Source organism: Catharus ustulatus, chromosome 1 (assembly GCF_009819885.2).
Source record: "Catharus ustulatus isolate bCatUst1 chromosome 1, bCatUst1.pri.v2, whole genome shotgun sequence".
In the NCBI taxonomy this organism is placed as follows: Eukaryota; Metazoa; Chordata; class Aves; order Passeriformes; family Turdidae; genus Catharus; species Catharus ustulatus.
Genome location: NC_046221.1, coordinates 73991603 through 74012069, shown reverse-complemented (window position 1 = coordinate 74012069; position 20467 = coordinate 73991603). Strand labels below are relative to the sequence as shown.

The 20467-nt window shown below is 42.1% G+C and overlaps 2 protein-coding genes across 5 annotated transcripts in view; both read left to right on the top strand.

Moving 5' to 3' along the window:
* The window catches only part of RELCH (RAB11 binding and LisH domain, coiled-coil and HEAT repeat containing), an 81280-nt gene extending 71617 nt beyond the window's left edge, over nucleotides 1-9663 (top strand). For all 3 annotated transcript variants that reach the window (XM_033059221.2, XM_033059227.1, XM_033059213.1), the window contains 2 exons: nucleotides 3096-3166; nucleotides 7863-9663. In XM_033059221.2, the coding sequence (XP_032915112.1) occupies nucleotides 3096-3166; nucleotides 7863-7983 (192 nt within the window). In that variant the 3' untranslated portion in view covers nucleotides 7984-9663. The remainder of the gene's footprint in view (nucleotides 1-3095; nucleotides 3167-7862) is intronic.
* Nucleotides 9664-16462: 6799 nt separating this feature from the next.
* The window catches only part of TNFRSF11A (TNF receptor superfamily member 11a), a 28896-nt gene continuing 24891 nt past the window's right edge, over nucleotides 16463-20467 (top strand). The window contains exons 1-2 of one of the 2 annotated variants that reach the window (XM_033080778.2): nucleotides 16463-16736; nucleotides 17421-17624. In XM_033080778.2, the coding sequence (XP_032936669.1) occupies nucleotides 17562-17624 (63 nt within the window). In that variant the 5' untranslated portion in view covers nucleotides 16463-16736; nucleotides 17421-17561. The remainder of the gene's footprint in view (nucleotides 16737-17420; nucleotides 17625-20467) is intronic. The other variant, XM_033080770.2, reaches the window with a different exon arrangement.

Genomic DNA, 20467 nt, shown 5'->3' with positions numbered 1-20467 from the left:
TTTATTTTCCTTGTGTTTGCAAAAGTTGACTGAATTGAGATTACTGTATTCTCTAGGACTTCTGAGTTCTTATATTCAGTAACAAAGTTCCTTCTTCCAGTTACATTTTCCATCTAAAAGCCTATAGTATCAATCTTTTATTTTCTGTATATTATTACTGGAGAAACTTTTGAACCAGAAAGGAAAGGATTTGAGTTCAGAAGACTAAGTCAGAAAGAATAGTAGAGACCTGAGCATCACCCAAAGGCAACAGAATTGGCTTCCTTATCACAGGCAGCGCTGGAGGTGTGGCCATGACGTTCTGTTTCAGAGAGAGGTGGAAGATGGACTGGGAGGTCTTAAGCATGTATCTGAAAGCTGAAGTAGACAAAAGTTTCTTTTTTCACCAGTGGGATAATTCATGAATAGTGCTACTTCATTTTTGTACTTAATGTAATTTCAAAGGTTTAAAGACATAAATCAAAAATATACTCTGAATTAGAACAAGGGATTTGATTGAGTTGGAATCGTGTAGTCAGAGAAGGAACTGAGGACTGGAATAGGATTTAAAATAAATCAGTCAGTAAAGACAGCTCTCAATCCTCCATTACCACATTCTGCATTACTGTGCTTAAATGACTTCAGGTGCGATGCCAGGTGCTTTGTTTTTTCAACCAGAGAGCAATTTAAAATTAAAAATATTTGCTCATGCTGCAGTGGGTTAGAAAACTCATTACAGGCTTTGCAATTTTTATCCCTTTTTTTCTGTAGAAATGGATATCTAGTGCTTGATCGGCTTCCCACTTCAATAGGACGTTTGTAGGCATCATGATAGAGTCTTCTGATGCCCAGTGAGTTCTAGTGTCTGTCTTGGAAGCCTTCAATCTGAAAATCATGTTTTCTGAAATGAAAACTGTCTCAAATAATTAGACATTTGCATAAACACAATTAAGCCTTTTTTCATTCTTTTGGGCACTGTGGTGTTATTCATGATTCAATGGCATATCACTTGACAAATACATATTTTCTAAATCACGGAGCCTTAGCTCTAATGGCATTAACGTCAGTACAGAGTTTATGCTCATCTTGGAAGGGTAACATTGTTGAATTGGCTTGTGTGGTCCTGTCTGGTAGCGTTCACCACTTGTACCTCATATTTGTTTTTCTTTATTTCATAGAAATGAAAATTTAAGTTGGGCATTTAGGTCAGACTCATCTTTTGAGTAAACATTTCACCTTGTGCAGACCGTCAGATACTTTACCAGAATTGCTAGTTCCCTTCTTCCTCATTTTCCCCTTGCCTTCTATGGGTTTTCAAAGCAAGTGGATTTGAGTTGCACGACAGTGAGTCAGTACTTGGTAAAAATATTTAGTCCATACACTGTGGTATTGTTTATAAGACTTCAGCATGTTAAGTTTAAGTGTCTCTAAATTTAGAGTTAGTGCTCTAAAATGTTTTTCTTTAAGGAAATGTGATTTCATAATCAGCCCTATAACCAAAGAGAATAGGTCTGAGCAGTGTGTGCAAAGTTATAATGTAGAAATTTATAAATTAATTTGTGGAAGAGGTGAAAATTGCTCCATTTCATCCAGGAATTACACAGCCTTCCCAGAAGGAGCTGTGCAGTGGATGGGAAATCTATCCTGTTATTGAAATAATTCTGGTGAATTATTCTCCCCTTTGTTCAAAACTTCATATTGTTAATATTTGGAACATCTGGATTCAGATGTACAAAAATGTAGGAAAGCTCCAGTGTACAGGTAGAAATGCTAAGTAACAAAAATTATGGTAGCTGTGCTTAGAAATTTCAGGGCTTTATGACAGAGAACAAAAAGCTTGTTTTTTCACTAGAATTCTGAATGTTTTTCTCTTGTACCGCTCTACACTTGAGCGTTAAGTATTTGTATAACATTTTGTGCAAATGGAGGACAGCAAATTTAGCAGGAAGAGTTGTAGTCCTGTTTGAATGCTGCTCTCTGAAACACTCAAGAGTCTGTAACACCTGCTACCTAAAATGTTTCAAATGCTGAAGTAATAGTTTTGGAGAAATGGAGTGAGCAGTGGCACAGATCTGCAGACCAGACCACATCTTATCAGTGTAATTAATGGCTGTGCTGAAGACTTGACAGAAACCAGCATTTTAGTTTATACAAATACATTTTAAAATAGTTACCAGTTGGTAGTAACTATTAGTGACTGATCTGTATTTTAGAGATTGAAAATAGGTTTTTTCCTTTGTTGTATATATTCAGGTGTGGTAAGACAGTACTAATTTTAATTGCTTGTAGCTTTGAGATTTTAAGTTTAGTGTCTCAAAAGAGTATTTAGCTTTCTTCTGAGCTGTGGCAGAGGAAGTTTCCATTTATGCAGTGTGTATATATATGTGTATATGTATATATTTATAGTTTCATACTTTGCATTCTAACTTTTTTGCCTAAGTGTTTCAAAACACTTTTGTCATAATGTGTTTAAAACAGTACTGTTGTGAACAGGGCACATGTTCCATTAATTAACTGTATGCATTTTTTAAAAAGCCTGCTATTGGGAATAATGCCTTTGTTTTTGGTTAAATGTAAAAATGTCAGTGTGGAGGTGTCTTCAGTCTTAAATACTCTGCAGAAAACTTTAACACTGTAATTGCTTAAATAAAGGAAAAAAACCATGAGTCATAGGAACTCTGGAAGACACCAGTGGAATGATAATCACGTTCAGTTTAGTACTTCCTTCCATTAAGATGTAGTCTTGGGATGCCACCACACTTTTTTCTTCCTTTGCTTTTTCTTTCATGCATAATGTTCATGAAGATATAGTGTGTCACAGATGTTGTTTTAGATCTGTTTTTAAAAGTCTGGGGGAAAAGGAGGGAGTCCTGAACTTCTGTAACTATCTGGAAAACGTTTTCTTCCTTAAGTTATTTTGAACATTTTTGTTGTTTCTAACCACAAGACATTATCAGATAACTGGAACTCAAAGGCACTTGAAAAAAAAAAACAGGGAAACGTTTTAAACTGTTCTGTTAATGTCAGAATTATTTGCAGAGTAGATTTCATGAGAAGTGTTAACATAAAAGGAAAAATGTCAAATGTCATGTATCTCTCTTCCTTGCGTGTCTTAGGTTATTTTGAGCTCCATGATAAAAGAATGTGAACAGAAAGTGGAAAACAAGACCGTCCAAGAACCGCAAGGGTAAGACTTCCGCTTCCCTTTTTCTGTGTGTGCCTCCAGAGCAGTGTTCTGTGGAGCGGATTCCATAATAGTGTCCAAAGTTTGTGACCTGAAATCCTGCACTGACATGTGCTGTATTTGAAAACAGATTTAAAAAACTTTATTACAGTGGTTGTTTCTGTCTTCAGTAAAACACAGGACAATTTTTAAAATAGGAATTATGTTCTTTGTTCTTAATTTTTTATTCATCTAAAGCAGTATTTAAGTTTCTGTCCTGAATCTGAGAAATTGAGGAGTGCCCAGCCTAAGTGCTTAGAGCAATGTATGTAGCAGAGACTTTGCCACCTATGGGGAATTGTTCTGGTCCTGGGAATGGCTTGCTTCAGGCTGCTGTCCTGGCTTGCATATGACTGGTGCACACAAGAACAGTTCCTCCAGTGTACAAACTGACCCTTGTGTGACTGTGCTGGTTAGGAAGTAGGCTGACTTTGGGAAAATGCGACCTGTGTTGCACTTTGGTAAAACACCCTTTCCACAGACAGAGTAAAGCCAGGTCTTCAGAGTGGCAGCAGACACATGGTGCAAATGTATCCATGCTTCACATGTAGAGATGGTATCTTATGTGTGCACTTCCTGATAACAAAAGTAGCCAACAGACCCATGTTGGACATGGAAATTTAGAATGCTCAGTGTCATTATGATGAGTATGTGCTCTGTAGCCTGCTTGTTGTCTGGAATGGCATGCCTGCAGGTAAATTCTTGTGGATTATTATGTAACTTAATAAATCCTTAGCATGTATGTGAGAAGGTACCTGAAAAGAGAATCTGTTCTCAGTCCCAAGGCTTTGTCATGAGAATTGAGACAATTACTGAAGCTTATTCATGTTGTGCTTCTTTATCTGTAACAAACTGATAGAATTTGCTTCTTGAAAGAGCTTGCCCATAGTCCTGGAAGCAACTGGTAGTTTGAGAATGATTAAAACAAGAAAGGTGTACCAGAACTGAACAGAGAAATGTAAAGTAGAAAAAGAGAGTCTCTCACGCATCAAATAAAATAGTTCAGGCTTTACTAGTAGTAAATACTTTGAAATCACAGTCAGACCTATTAAGCCATTGCAGAAAGAGATGAATGCAGACCTCATGCAACAGCTAGGGTATTTTCTTTAAGAATGCAGCTGCTGAAAACCAAAATATGAAAAGGATAAGTCTTTGCAATCTGTTCCTTTGTTCTTTAATTAGCCTTCCCCTTTCTTATTCAACATCAGGCTATGGTTGCAGTCTTGTACTGTACAGAATTAACAAGAAATATTTTACCACTGAAAAAATGACCTTTTCATATACATAAATATCTCTGTTTTCTTGCTAAGTGCTTGCGAATTTCAGTTCCTAATTTCAATGACAAGTATATATTTGACAAAGGATTTAAATGTGACTGGGATATAAATTACTGGGGTTTGTTAACAGCATGGGAATGCATGCAGAAATCAAAATGGGTGCAAAAAGCAATCTTCAGATGTTCTTATCTTGTTTTTCCCCGTTGCTGTTAGAAAAAGTTGGTCAAATAATATGGGATCAAAGAAATAGCTTTTTCAGAAGATAAACTCTGCATTTTTAAATATTGGGATAGCCACTTATGTTAAACATTTTCTTTAGCAATTAACAAGGTATTTCAGTCATGGGTAACAACTTACATTAGAGACTGATTGCTATAAAATGCCCATCAGGAATGTTTGTTTTGGACTAGAGCTTCCCCATAAAACAGGTAGATGTGTAGCATCTGATTCATCTAAACACCAGGAAAATGTTGGGCTTTGTTTTGGTTTTTAAATAATAAATAAATGCAACTACTGTTTCAAACAAGATATGCTATTGCTTTGTTGGGTTCTTTGATTACAGTAATTTCACGATTACAAGCCGCACCATTTTGACTAAAATTTTGCTCCCACCCCGGAAATGCAACTTACACACAGGAGCAGCTAATATGTGAAAAATTTTCTGAAATTTCCAACCCCGGAAGTACCAGCCAGGGTGCCGAGCCGAGCACCTGCCAGTAAAACCTGGCATTACGCGATTGTTACAAATTGGTTACTCTGTTGCGCAGCGGGTGCAGCCGGACTCCATGCTGGCAGCACGGGGTGGGGGGAGGGAGGTGGGGGCTCCCACCCCTGCCTGCCACTGGTGCCACAGGAGCAGGCAGGTTCCTTCCCCTCCTGCCGTGGGTGCCGGCGGGCTCCGTCCCCTCCTGCCACCGCGGGGCAGCGCCGAGTTGGGGCGAGTGAGCCCGGCAGCAGTGGTGGCCGGCCCCAAGCAACCCCACCAAGCTGGGCCACTTTGCCCCGTTGGCAGCCCCGTGCCTTGCACGACCCGAGCCGAGCCAGTAATCCCTGCGATCCCACAATTCTGTTACTATTTGGCAACTTTGTTGCACATGGGTCCTCGCTGTGAATGACAGAGCGGCTTATAATTGGGTGCGGCTTGTGTATGGACAAAGAACGAAATGTTGCCGACACCCGGAGATGTGGCTTATAGTCAGTGCGGCTTGTAATCGTGAAATTACTGTACTTTTTAAAGATGTGAGACTCAAATTATTTGATTTCATATTAATTTTTGCTATGTTTAAATATTCAGTTTGCACAGTAATGGAAGTACTTTGCAGGCATATTCAAAATTTTAAATATGCAGGATGCTGTGGATTATTTTTCTCTTTACAGTATTTCTTTAGTATTAGAAAACATGAACTTCTAGGTTCTGCAGTTGTTACTTTTTAGTTTTTGACATCAGATGGCTGATATTCCTTTAATGTTCCAAGAAGCAATGGAACACCTTGTTTTCTTGAATCTTATTCAGGATCATGAGGCTAATGAAAGTACAGTTTGTTTAAAACTACACATTTGTCTCCAGTTGCTAGGCTTTCTTTTCTGAAGTGAGCAGGCTTTCTTAATGCTGCTAATGCTTGGAATGTACAGTATTTCCCGAATAAGTTTTCATACATATTCACAACTCCAGGGTATTTCAGAGAGTGAGATAGCTTCTTGTCCTTAACTTAGCTGATAGTGAGTGTAAACTGTAATTTATATGCCCTTGCTTTATCATGAAATCAAAGAAAAATTGCATAAGCCATCCATCTTACTGTAGCAGTAATTTCCCTGCTGAGTTTTATCAGCTGGAAATATGTGATTCATTAGCTGGCTGGAGATGTTTAATCAAGCCAAAGATGTCTGGCTACGTGATTGTGCCTGAAATAAATATTTTACTTTAAAAGTTTAATTATAAACTATTTGCAAATTCTTAGTACAGCTTTAGGGAGAAGCTTCTCTTTTATTTTTAAGGTACTTTTAAAAGAACCAGAAATCATTATTGCTAAGCACCTTTTTTTTGTGGTGTGAAATGGGAGAAAGTACTGGGTGCATCCCTTCTATATTTGAAGAAATCATTCAAGTTCTGCTGAAACAATTCAGAGTTAATTTCAGTTTGATCTCCTTGATGCAAGTGTGTCTAACAGAACTGTTTATAACTTTTCAGACTGCAAAGTCAGTTCCTGGAATCTGGCCCTTGCCAGTAAGAGAGATTTTGTGGTCTTAGCTATAATTTTGGAATGCAGAGTCCACGCTAGTTTACAAGGGAGAATTTATTTGATAATGTTTTCTGAAACTGTCCTTGTCCACTGTTGAAAAACACTTGTCATTTTGACTACAAATATAGGAAATACAGAATATTTGTTAATATTCCTGCTATGTACATTTGTTGTCTTGAGACAGATGACTCCTACTGTGCTTCACAGTTATATATATCTGAAGTTGAGTTCACTGATATGTTGTTAATTAAAATAAAATCTGTTAATTTCACATAATAGGGATAATTTCTTAATGTATTATTCAAAGCTTAGCATCCCTAGCTTCAGCATTGATTGGATTTCTCCTTCCAGTCCAGTTTGTAGGAAGCCTATGAACTCTCCATTGTCCTATCTAGTATGTCTCAAGCAGGAACATCCAAGCATAGGTAACAGGAGCCACATTCACAACAACCAGAACGAGAAACTCCTTACCAGCGAGGGGCTGACCCAGTAGGACTCAGGATGGGGTTTGCAAGAAATTTAAGGATATCAAAGGAAAAAGCTGATCAAGTAATTAATTAAAAAACAAAGATCTATTTAGAGTTACTAGGTTGACAGTCCTCACCAATTTTTAACTCTGATTAAGTGGAAGTAGTTGGAAAATAAAGAGTTGAAAATTAAGGAGAGAGGTCACTGTTTTGTACTTACCTTGCTTTTGCTCATCTCTACATGTCTGCTAATGTCACTGTTGGAGGCGGGTCACTTGGGTTAGAAAGGTCTGTGTCTGAACTAATATTGTTGAACTTATACTAAATAAATGTAAGGATTGACATTTCTGGTGAGAAGGCAAAGACAGTCTTTCACAGAGGTATTTGTCACTACAGCAATTCCCCAATAGGTAGCAAAAGATAATGTGGTGACATCCAAAAGTACTAAAAGTGTGCACAAAAATATTTTACCGTTTTCACAGGCACTGTGAGCACATTATAATAAATTTAACAGTGTATATATGGACTAGGTAGTGATGGGTTTTCAATTCTTGACAGACTGGTCTTTTTTGTTGAAACCTCTGAAATAAAAAGACAATTTAGTTGCTTAATAAATAACAACATAATGTTCTTTTTAGTTTGTAATCTTATGTCACTAAATGTTTTTCTTTCCTAGCTCGATGTCAATTGCAGCGAGCCTGGTGAGTGAAGATACAAAGACCAAGTTTTTGAACAAAATGGGCCAGCTGACTACATCAGGTGCAATGTTGGCTAATGTGTTCCAGAGGAAGAAGTAAGATGGGAAAAGGAACTCCCAGCTAACACTAAGGTGGACCTCACAGAGACTGGTTCCTGTACTTGAAGTACTTGCCTTTTAATTTCTTCTGTCTTATGTTCTTGTAGTATAATTTTATTCTAACCTCCAAAGATATTTGCACTGCTTTTGAATATCGCTGTGTATCTGTTAATTTTGGGTTAACTGTGGTTGATATAAAACTGAAATCATAGTCTGTACCAAGTCCCTGTTCTGTGTTCTTGTCTTTCCAGCATAATTTTTTTTTTATATATAGTGGAAAGTTTTGGGTTTTTTTATTTTCTGACAGGATATCAGCAAATATCTGTATTATACATGGAACTATTCTGACGGTACTTAAAATAATGTAAATTTGAAGTCATTGTCATGAGGTAATAAAAGTGGAGATTACTTATGTATTTAAATTATGAAAGAGTAATGCAGATTTTTTAATTATGTTTCTAAAAAGAAGAGGAAGAGCCACCAGCATTTGTCTGCTTCTAGGGTTGTTTTTGTAAGTATTGTGCATCTTGAATCCAGAGGAATTGCAGTATCTAATGTATGAGACTGCTTGTACTGCATCAGTCTGCAGGGAATGCTCATGTTTCACATGCTTTATGCTGACATTGTAAATGCTGTACAAAGTCCTTCAGATAAAATTCTCACATCTATGTGTTTTTTTTGAGGGATTTTTTTCTTTTGTAGGGGTTTTTGTCTTATTTTAAAGCACTTTACAAGTCTACACATCCACAGGCACATCCATTAAGTAAAGGGAAAACATGATGAGTAAATGCTAATAAATGTGTAAGCTACCACACAGGCTCCCCAGTACAGTTCTGCAGGCAGAGGAAACTTTATGCAGGAGAGTGACAGCTTTCATCTTGCACTCAGTGTGCAGTTCTGTGGACTGTGAAAATTAAAGATATTTTGTTGTTTAGATTGAATTTCGGTTCAAATTTTATTTTGGAGTATTTGAGATTATGCTGAGTTGGATGTGCAGTTTCTTTAAAATGTTAAGTAGACTTCTTTCATACTACTTTGAAAATGACATTACAGGGACTATATTCAACTACCAAATATTTTTGTTAGCAAGAAAGCATTAGCAATTAAATCCTTTTTTTCTTATGCAGCACTTTTTTCAGCCCTTCTTTGTGTCAATATGTAAGCTTCTGAAAGTAAAATCAAGTGCATGCATGAACTGATATGAGGTAGCAAAATGTAAAAGCTCAGACATTCTCTGACACAGTACCATTCAGCTGATAGTATGGGTGTCTTTGAGGACAGGGAAACCAAAAAAGAGCAAGGGAATAAAGTATTCCCTCCTGAAACCGAGCATGGATGGAATAACAGGTCAGGTATCACCCTTAGATGGAGATAATGGAGATAACTTGAGGCTTCTGACTGCTTCTTGTCTGTGCCTGTTGGCTCTGCATTCACTGTTCCTGCCATGTTTGTGCTGTGACAGGGCCTGCTGCTCATGTGCATACCATCAGTCCCCTGGCACTGCACTGATGGAACATTTTTCTGGAGGTTACAGACAGCTCCACACCTTCATGTTGCTCCTTACCATGAAAGTATGCTTTTAGCAGACTGACTGTGAAATGAAGACACATTCCTGAGGAATGGGAAGTGGTGACGTTCCTCTCTATTGTTCTGTTGTCAATAAAAAGTTTTGTATACCTGCCTTGTCTTGTTACTTCTGCTCTTCTCTGAAAAAGATAATTACATCAATAGAGCTGTTACAGGAGAGACGTCTAATGCACGGAAATTGTTTAGCCTTAACTCTTTTTACATAGCAGGTGGTAGACTGAATTTGCTCAATTTCCTTATCTGTATGCTTGGCTCCTAGACCTGTGGCTTTACTGCCATTTTCATGCAGGGCCTCCTCTTCTCCTATGTCTCCTGTGCCACAGTTTTGTTTTGGAATTTTTTCCCTCCTCTTTTCTGACTTCTTGAGCAGTTGCAGTGCCAGAGACAGCTTTGTAGTCATGAAACTTAAATAGTTCCATTTGTTTTCTAAAGCAGGGCAGCTGCCTGTGAGAGTGGCTGCTCACCTACACTGAACTTCATGTACTGTTTGGAAAACTTGTGAATTCACACGAGCCGAAAAACTCTTACAGCAAGTTAACTGTGGAGAATGCAGCATCTTTACCCCCATAGGGCAATAGGTCCAGTCTCTCCAGTCCCTTGAAAAGTGTGTAGCCTTTGCTACTCGGGGTTCTACTTCACAACAGTTGTAGGAATTTGAGTGAGGATCCCAAGCAGACCAGCACAGTAACTACTGAGGTGAAAAAATTACTGTATAGGCATCAAACTTCCAATGCAGGTTCTTCAGGAGTTTTGCCTCCAAAGTTTCAGGTCTCTGTTAGTGTATGTTGGTTGTGGGAGTTTTTGAAAGTGTTTATTAGTTTTCAAATACGAACAGACTTTCAGGATTGCAAGAAGTTGGTCTGTGGGGGGAGCTTGGTGATATTGGGTTTTTTTCTGATTATTCCTCCTAACTATGGCACTGTAGCACTCAGGACTAGAAATTAAAAGAGATACACATTTAATAAGAAGAATTACCAAAATCTTCTAAATTCACTTCACCCCACCCCCCCCCCACCTTTCCTGTTACTATTCCAAATAAGTGAGCCTTCTGGGTTTAAAAGAAAGCAGTTCATCCCCTAAGGGTTGTCTTCAATTGCTTATGGCTGTGCCTGAGTAAGGATTCTGTAAAAAACGTAAGTGTCTGCTTTATTGGCATTGTCTTAACTTCTTCAGCTTCTTAGCTTTAAATGCTAAAGGTCTCATGCTGCCCCTAGTGAAATTCAGATGAAATCTTAGTATCTTTATTTAAAATACTGACTCCTTTATTCTTAAACAAAAGTGATCAGCGGGCTGAAGGTACCTGGCTGCCTCAATATGTGTTTTCTGTAGATTAAGCATAAGGCTAACTGATATGCCTACATTTTGGTCTGAAAGAGATTGTTTTCTAGAACTCTAAATTAGGCAAATTACTCTTTTTGTATCTTCTAAGCAAGGTGAATAAAGGGAGCTCTGTAAGAAAAGCTGCTCAGTCTTCTCCTGTCAGTCTCTTCCTACTCCCCTTCTGCACCAAAAAGAAAAACAATCCTGCTATTACTGTACTTGAAAGTATATTCTGGTTAAGAAAACTAAAAGCAGAGTTTGAATGGATTTGGGGCTAGAGAAGGTGAGGAAGCTTATGGATTGAAAGATGAAAAATTGTCCATGAAAAACATCTATTGTGAAGAAAAAGGAGGAGTTTTTGCGATATATTGTGGGAATTCATTGCTACATAGGGATGATAATATGATTCAAAAAGATTCTGCAGAAAAGTAGATTTGTGGGATATTTCTACTCTCTCTGTTGCGACACTGTTAATGGCATTTCTCTGTTCCAGGAGTCAGTGGCTCTATATTTTAGTGCATTTATGAAGGTGGGTATAATGCATTTCAAATGTTTTATGTAATCTCCCACATGGAACTTACTGATGATGATATTTAAGTAAACCATAAAGTACCAGCACAAGTTCATGGAGCAGAACGTCACTGACATATTGATACAGCAAACTGATTGGCATGGCACTGATCCAAGATGTACTCTCAAACATTCCTGCATCAAATGTAAGTACTGATGAATAACAGCAGTGAAGGCAACAAGATTTCAAGGAAACTGATTCACTGGTTTTCCAAGTGCATTTGACTAATGTTTCTAGTAAATACCTTAGGATCCATTGCTAATTTGGTTTAGACTATAAAATTGGTCGACAAAGGCCCAGAAGAGTGTGGTTGTTGAATAAAGCTCTCAGGTCCTGGATGTCAATGATGTACACTGATATATCATGTGTTAACTAATCCAGATGAGTAACCATGAATGAGTAATCTTTTTCCAGAGAAGCTGTTTCTAAGGTTTAGCTTAGAAGCTGTTTTAAGGTTTCCTTAAGTTTAATACTGGCCAGTTTTCATCCATACAGGTAAGCTGTAGGAAAATATGATTCTGCTTACAGAGTTAGTAACTAGCAAGTCAGTGGTAAACAGCCTCTATCTTTGGAGGCATCTGCACTACATGCTGAGCTTGAACATCCATCACACAGTTTGGTGAAAGACTTTGTTAGGCTGAAGATTTCCATTTCCTAGAAACTTCTGAGAATGAGCAGTTATACTGCAGAAGTCAGTGACTTGAAACAGTGACTCACCACTTGGTATCAAGGACCAACACCATGGCATTTGTCAGTCTGGTTCCTTTCCCAGCACTGGGATTGCATGTGCTTGCCACTGCCTCCCTCAGTCACCCCATGTCAGGCTGGTCTGCACCCTCTTGACTTCACCATCCCACAGAAGCAAAGGGCTGTTTGTTCTACCATTTAAATACTGTTTGCAAATAGGGCTGTTTGCTGTATATTTGAATATTACCATTCCCAAAAGTATTGTGACCATGACCTTGTGCTGCTGCTCCTTGCCCTGCACTTTTCACAGAATTTTTTCCCATTCCACAACACCTGAGAGGCCTCTTCAGGAGATGGAGGCAGTAGAGTGGAGCCCTGCTGAAGTGACAGCAGCTGTAGCAGAGCATGTGCCTTGTAGGATCATGTGAGTCGTTCTGTCAGGCATTTGCACCTTCCCTTTAAATACCCTGCAAGGGAAGGGAAGTGGGGAAGAAGCAGCTGCAATGTTTAATAGGCAATAAGGGTTCACTTAGGTTTAATCCCTTGCTGACACATGAATGCAGTCCATTGATCTGAGTCATCTCAATCAGGTGAATTTCAAAAGAGTTTGGGATCATTAAGAGTGCTGTTAGATAAAATGGCAGGATAGCTCTGGGGAGCTCTGGGTGTTGCAAAGGAGTTAGGGTCTCAGTCCCTCTGCTGGTTGGTGTTAGCCAGCCTTAAAGACTCATCTCCAGGGCTTGAGGACTATCCTGGGCAGAGCAAGCTCCCCAGGCCATGCCAATATTGCTCTTGTCCCAAGGATGAATACATGACTCAAGTCGACAGGCACCTTAGAAACATCAAAGTTTAAAATTCCCCATGACTTTGTATTTCCTCCCTGGAGTGTGCAGGCATAGCAGTTGCCACAGTGGCTGGTGATAACCTATCAGCTCAGTGTCTGCTTGCACGTACTTCGAATATCTGACGTCCTAGCGGTGGGTGGTTGAGAGCGTTTTTCTTTTGAATGCTGTGGACTTGAGGTTTTCGGACAGGCATTTATCTGTGGTACATTTTTGTGGGATTGTAAAAGGTGTGTTGTGTAAACCAACCAGTGTGACTAAGGAGCTTTATTATAGTTGCTCTGTCATGGGAAATATTTGTGTGTTTGAAAATTTCAAGGAGACTGGGCAAAAGAATGCTATGGAAATTTGCCTTTCACAGGAAGAAAACAGTTTCAAGTTGAAAACATGATTTTGTGTATGGCTTGGGTTTTTTTGTAAATAATAGATTTAATCTTTAAAATTGATTAATAGCTAGAGTTAATAAATAACTAAGTAAATAAAAGTAGAGCCTCCTGTGCTAAAATGTGCAGATATTTTTCTACGTTTTTTCTCCAGGTGTAGAAAGCTCCACATGCTGGGTCATACGGTAGGGCTCACTCCCTCAGTGGGTGGTGAAGCAGCTGAAGGCAGCCTCTCTCCCTGGCCCCATGGCACACATGGATTGCTGGTACTCCAGAAGCTGCGCTGCGACTCATCTGCCCTGCAAGGCATCCCCCTGATTTAGAGGGATCTTTCCTAGAGCTCTAACTTAGCACTGCACTGCCTTTCTTGCTCACCTGCTGAGAGGCAGATGCTCATATTTACAAAACCTGTATTTAGAACATAGACTGAAACCGCAAATAACCTTTGTGACATGCTGAAAGGAAATAATTGATCGTGATCAATCAAAACCCTTCATCTCATCCTCTATCCCTCAACAGCATGTGAGAGGCAAGGGAATGCCTTCACAGCCTTCCTGCACATGTGGAAAGGTTTCCCAGGGTGCAACCATCTGCCTTTCAGTGTTGCTTCTCTGCCCAAGTTTCCATCACATCACTTTGAAAACTGGATTTAACAGAGAGTCTCCTGGTTCTCCCTCCTGTGGAAAGGGGGTATCACAAGGTGTTGGTGTCCATGCACAGGTAAGGGGAGTTCAGTGGCATGGATAAAATGAAGGAACAGCTGGGGACATGAACATGAGTATACAGGTGCTGCTCAGATGCCCTGGTATATCCACCAAAGCATTCCTGACCTTTGCTTTTTTGGGTTGAAAGTTTTGGAAAGATGGGAGACAAATTCAGATATTGGCTGGGAGTGAGTTGCCATTTATTCAAGCTCCTGTAAAAGAGGAGTTTTTCACATAGCTACAAAATTTGCAGTGTTACATTGATGTGCTTCTTTTAGAATAGTGTTTAGCAGGTAATACCCACTTTTCTCTCTCTAGGAAGGAAGAAGAGATCCATACTGACCGCAGCCCTGCTAAGCGGTCAGCTGGGCTCATGGTTTGTTTTCCATGGCAGGCATCACCAAAGAAGGGATCCTGGAATTATCCAAGGTATTATTTTCATTCTGTCACACCTCTAAGGCTGCACAGGGTTTTCCACCTCTCATAAGAGCTTCCCAAAGGCTGGTCCAGTTTATGCTTGTGTGCCACAGTGGTGAACAGAAACAAGAGGCACCCAAATGTCACCATTAAGTTTGAAACCTTAATATTTCAAAAATTTTGGTTTTATTCAAAACAGGCGCTTTGCAAAGGTAGTTGACAAAATAATGTTCTGTAAGAGAAAAAAAAAAATTCTAGAACAGGTGGACAAGCCAGTTTTGGTATAAATGTTTATATTTTATTTGTGCTACATAGAATGATATATGTGATAAGTATGAGAGAATTGACAGTGCTACATATTCCCCGGCTCATATTTTATAACATTCACATTTTACTTTTTAACAATCTACTGCAATCCATAATTAAGACTGTAAAGCACCCAGTAGTGGCTTCTGTGGGTTTTGGCTCAGAAACATAAAATTTAACTCAGAGGAAAATGTCTGAGCTTTCAAAAAAAGGCTGTTTTCACATAGTGGTAGAAAATGAGAAATTTCAGCCCAAAACAAGAAATATTTCAGACAGGATCAGGAGTGAGAATGCACAAGTAATTGAGTTGATACGCAATACTGACTGATCTGGAGCTCCACTGAGCAGCACAGAGCTTGGCTTTACTCGACGCCTTCAAAGTCTTCACTTGACACCTTCAGAGAAAGCTGATAACACATCTAACTGCTCGTGAGAGTGTGAGTTTGATCTTGCAAATCTGTGGTTACAACAAGCAGCTGGTAAATAAACACAGCCTATAGCCTTGGTGTTGTGCTAAATGTGAAAAGGGGAAGAGACTTAACAGACTGTTCTGTTTAAAAAGAAACATTTCCTTGTACTATAAACACAAACATTTTAAAACATCCTGGCTGGCACAGAGCTGCATGTTTTCAGCAATGGGTGGATGAGGCTCCGGCAGAAGGTTCTCACCCCGGTGCTGTCCCTCCCTCTCAGTGGGCTCCCTCCAGGACCAACCAGGACTAACACAGCTGCTAGCAGCCAGGCACACACTTTCCCACGTGTCACACCTTACCTTGCAAAGCACCGGCTTTGCATTTGTTGCCTACCAGGCAAGCTGGGTGCTGTGCCCATCCCTCCTGCTCCTCATTCCCAACTCAATCCTGTTCCAGACCAGCAGCCTGTCCAGCCCAAGTGTGGTGAGACCCTGACCCCTCAAGGTGACAGGGTTCTGACATGCTCGATGGCTTGCTGAAACCCATCAGCATGATCTCTGCACAGTCACCTCTGGAAGAGTGAGGGCATGCGGAGCAGCCGCTGGCCCTAAGCCAGGCACATCACGCAGTGTTTCTTTGAGCCACAGCCCACTGTGCAGCATCAAACGTGGCTAGGAGCCACCAGTGCCCAAACAGCCACGTGGTGTCAGAGACCAGGCACAGGAAGGAGGCCAGCAGGACCTGCTTGAGCACACATGCTCAAGCTGAGGACACGGGGCGGGGGGTCAAGCAACTTTAGGAAGATTTAAAAGGCTTTATGGTCTCTGGAAACTATGCAGGGGTGAAGTGAAGGTCACAGCTTCATTTTGCTGTGCAGGCAGGCCCTCCACTAGCTACAGGAAAAAAGCTCAGCAGCTGTTTCTGTCCTGAGTTTATCATTCCTCTGAGCAGAAATCAGACAACAGCACCACCGAGGAAGCCTGAGTTTTTCATATTCTCTTCATATTTTGTGTTTGAATGTATTTATTTATTTGAAAACACAGAGAAACTCTAGTTTTTTTCCTGGTCAAGGGTTATCTCTAAATACATAAGTGAAAGAACAACTTCCTTCTTTGCCTAAGCCAGGAACATGCTCCCAAGCTAATTTCTCAGCACGTGAGCACAGGAGGGCAGGTTTTGTGTCCACAGGGTCAGCTCTGCTGGATCCTCAGCCTGTGTCAATATCCCGACCCTGTCGTGCTGCAGCAGAGAGGATTCCTGTCCCTTTGTGGGACAGGGACATCGCGGCCGTGCTGGCACGCCACCAGCCACAGCTACGGGGCTGCAGGCAGGGCGGCTGCCCAGGACTGGCGCTGGAGGCTCTTTCGGGGGTCAGCAGGCCATCGTGCAGCGTTCCGAGTCAGGTCGCAGGGATTGGCCCCGTGCACGGCGTGGAGTGGTTTGGAAGAGCTCCCAAAGCACATCTTCCGCTTTTCTTCCCCTCTTGGCAGCAATCCCATCCGCCAGCTCCCGACATCAGCTGAAGTACGTGGAGGGGGAAGGGAGGGGGACCTCGAGCGGAGCCAGAACGCCGAGGCTGGCACCCACATGTAGCGCGGGCACCGAGAGGGGATATGGCACGGGAAGGGACGGGACAGGAGCTTTCCTCAGAGCTGGGAGCAGGCTCAGGGCGGGGGGCGAGGTGTGAGGCCGCCTGAGGCCCAAGATGTCCTCCGGCAGTGACAGGCGTGAGGGGAGGGCAGCAATTCCAGGGGAGATGACACAGTGAGGGAAGGTGCTGGGGGCAAGCCCGGCGAGGGCGAGGTGCGAGGCCGCCTGAGGCCCAAGATGTCCTCTGACAGTGACAGGCGATAGCCGGGGCCGTGAGGAGAGGGCGGCAATTCCAGGGGAGATGACAGCGAGGGAAGGTGCTGGGGGCTGGAACGGGAGGGCGCACAGGCGGGGGCAGGTGGATGCATAGCCCTGCCGAGAACTGGCCGGGAATGCAATCCCCACCGGCCGGAGGAGGGACGTGGGCTTGATGACTAAATTTCTTGTAAAAAGGGGTGGAGAAAGGAAAGGGAGGGACAAGAAGTAAGGGAAAAAAAAAAAAAAAAGCCCTGTATGTCAAGGCTGAGGAAATGGTGTGGGAACTACAGCCAGGCGCCCTTTTTTTTTTTTTTTTTTTTTCTTTCTCTTCTTCTTCTTCTCTCTTCTCCCCTCGTGTAGCTGAGAGGAAGGAAAGGAAGAAAGAGAAGTAGTCAGCTCAAATGTGGCTCGCTGCGCTGCCGGGGCGCGGGGGCTTGGCTGGAAGGATCTAGTTTCCCTTCGGCCGCTGGAGGAGGAGGAGGCAGAGACGGACAGCCAGACATGCCCGTCCCGTCAGGAGGCTGCTGGCTCCTTCTCCTGTGCCTCGCTGCCGCTGGCAAACAGGTAAGGCTGGGAGCCTTAGGCGGAGGGGGAGGTGGGTGCCGCATCCCTCATCCCTCCCGTAGGGTTGGGGTTTGCCCGTCCCGCTGCTCGGGGCGATCGGCGGACGGAGCATCCCGCGGGGCTGGGCAGAGCAGCTTCGCCTGCCTTGCCTCCGCTCTGCTTGTTTGGGTTTTGGTTTTGTTTTTATCCCAGCAACTCATAAGCTTCTCTCGCTTCTGTAAAATCAAAGTAGTCCAAACCCAAAGTTGCAAAGGAAGCCAGGGGATCTGCAGGGAAAACAGCCTGCTTCTGCCCAGGGCAGGGTGTGAGAAACCAGAAAATATTTGCAGTGAGGTTGTTGAGGGATTTAATTTGCATGTAGAGTAAAAATAAGGCAGACTCCACCCTACCGAACAGATTTATTCGAGAGCGTGGGCACCCTTGTCCCTCTGCCGTGGGACGCGGGGTTTTCGCAGCCCAGGTCCAGCTTCCCCCCGGGATGAGGTCCCTCACGCCCAGGCCACCCCGCCATCCCGAATGTTGGCAGCCCCGGGACGTGGGACGGCCTTGTGACCCCAGGTCCACGAGTGGGAGGCTGAGGCTCGGAGCGGCCGCATAGCTCGCTTGGAGGTTGATGTGCTGCTCATGGCAGAGCCAGGAACCCGAACCCCGTGCCAGGTCAGCCGCCCCAAAGGGCAGCCCTTTCCTCTGACGGGCTTTGGCTCTGTGGTTGTTTGCAAACACAGCGTGCTCTGGTCGCAGCTCTCCGCGATTCCAGGTGGCTGCTGGTCAGCGTGGTACACTTGGGATCGTGGCTGGTCTTCCCCTGCTGTCGGAAAGACCATTTGCTACAGCCAGCTCTTGCTCTGCCTTGTGAATGGCGTACATTGCGTTTCCTCCAGCAATTTACATCAGTAGAAGCTTGCTTTGCTCTTTCTAATTATACAGCTTGAAAGTTTTCCTTCTGCCGTCTGGTTATTTAGACTCTTCTAGACTGGCAGGATTTACAAATACCATGTTACCCTTTATTTACACTTTATTTCCTCCATTAATCAATGCTTGGCAACCTCGTTGCCTTTTGTATTTCTTTCATCTGAACTTCTGGTATTTTTCTGTGTCTCATTATTCTTGGTAAGGTTATATAACTTTAAGTGCTTCCCTTAACATGGGAGTGTAACCGGGCCGTGGCTGGGTTCCCTAAGAGCAAGGTGCAGCTTCAAAAAAAAAGATAAAAAACCCAAACCAAAACAGAAAACCCTCTGCTGTCTACAGCTTACAATTTAATGTCTGACCGCACAGTCCTGAGAGCCTTTCCTTTGGATCCCTGGTCCTAAATATGTTGCCTAAAACCACAGAGGCCTTTTTTTCCCCACTCTAAAACATACGTTTCGTTTTGTCCACGCTCACTCTCAGGCTTCTCTCAAATCACTGCTTTCCAGGTGTCCTCCATATGTATGTGAATGAGCCTGCACATTTCAAAAGTAACTTTTGCATCATCACTTTCAGATGGTTTGTCCTGTCCCTCTGTATCCTCTGCGTCTCTCCTTTTTCCTGCCCTGGTGCTCAGGACTGATCAATGCAGCAGGAAGAGCAGACCTCCACACTCTTCGTGTCTCTACTTCAGGTCACTAGCCATTACATGTCTGCTTCCTTCTGGAGCCATTTGGGTTTAGTGCAGTTTTTCCCTTTGGAATATCCTCATTACCTGGAACTGGCTCAGCTTTTGACTAAACCTTGGAAATTCAGATTTCTGTGGTACAGTTCCCAGCGTGTTTCAGGTACCCTGATGTAGGAGCCAGCCATCATTTCTCACCTCTTGATTCATAGCCTTTCACAGGACACAGAACAAGGAACTTGTATTTATTTTGGGCTGATGTGTAAAATCTTTCCACTGCATCCAACACGTGCCTAATTCTGAGTCTGTTTGTTCAGGGTGCAACTTTGCATCGCTGTTGATTTGGACAAGTAGCAGCACAAAATTGTAGGAAGCTTCAGGAAAGCTGTAGCGTAAGGACAAGAATAAAACATAATTTTTCAAAGAGCCCATTAATTTAATATTCTGGCTTCAACAGTGAGCAGAACCTACGAGCATGTGAAAGGCAAGTTTAGAGAGGTGCTGCTCTGGAATAGCCTTTCATTTCTTCTGACTGATCTGAGCAGTGGTTTCTTAGAAGAGTGATGTTTTCTGATGGAACAAATGTGAGAATACCTGTGGGAGGGTTGAGGCTTTTCTGATTGTGTTCGTTTAGACTGGTTAATAGGGTGGGATAGTGCTCGAACACTGATATTTGCAGTGCATTTCCTATGAAGAACGAGAAGCATTTGAAAATGTGAGTTATTGCATACTCACTTATAATTCTGCTGAGAATAGACATGATCATTGTCATCATTTTCACCAAAGAGGAAATGGGAACAGAGAATTCGTGACTTGCTCTAGGTCACACACCGAACGTAGAACAGAACTTCTGGGAGCAGAGCTCAGCCCTGCTTATCTTGTGCTTCAGCCACAAGATGATCTTTCCAAGTGATTTGTTTTGGGCACCTGTCAGAGATATTTTGCTTTCTGGGGCATGATCTGCTCAGCTTCTTTGCACAGAATAGTCGCATCCCTTTCCTTGTTTAACACCAGTAAAGAGTATCAGTGTTACTGTCAGATGGGAGTCGAAGTCTCTGAGAATGTGCATTTGCAAACGTGCAGTAAATCAGTTGCCCCACAAATTCATGTCCCCTTTTGTGGCATTTGTCCTTCTGTAACATTTACGTCTTAGATAAAGTTTGCTCATTGCAAGCATTTGAAATTCTTTGCAATATAGAAAAAAATTGGCCAAAATACAGATTTTTCTCTAACTTCCTAAAATGCACAG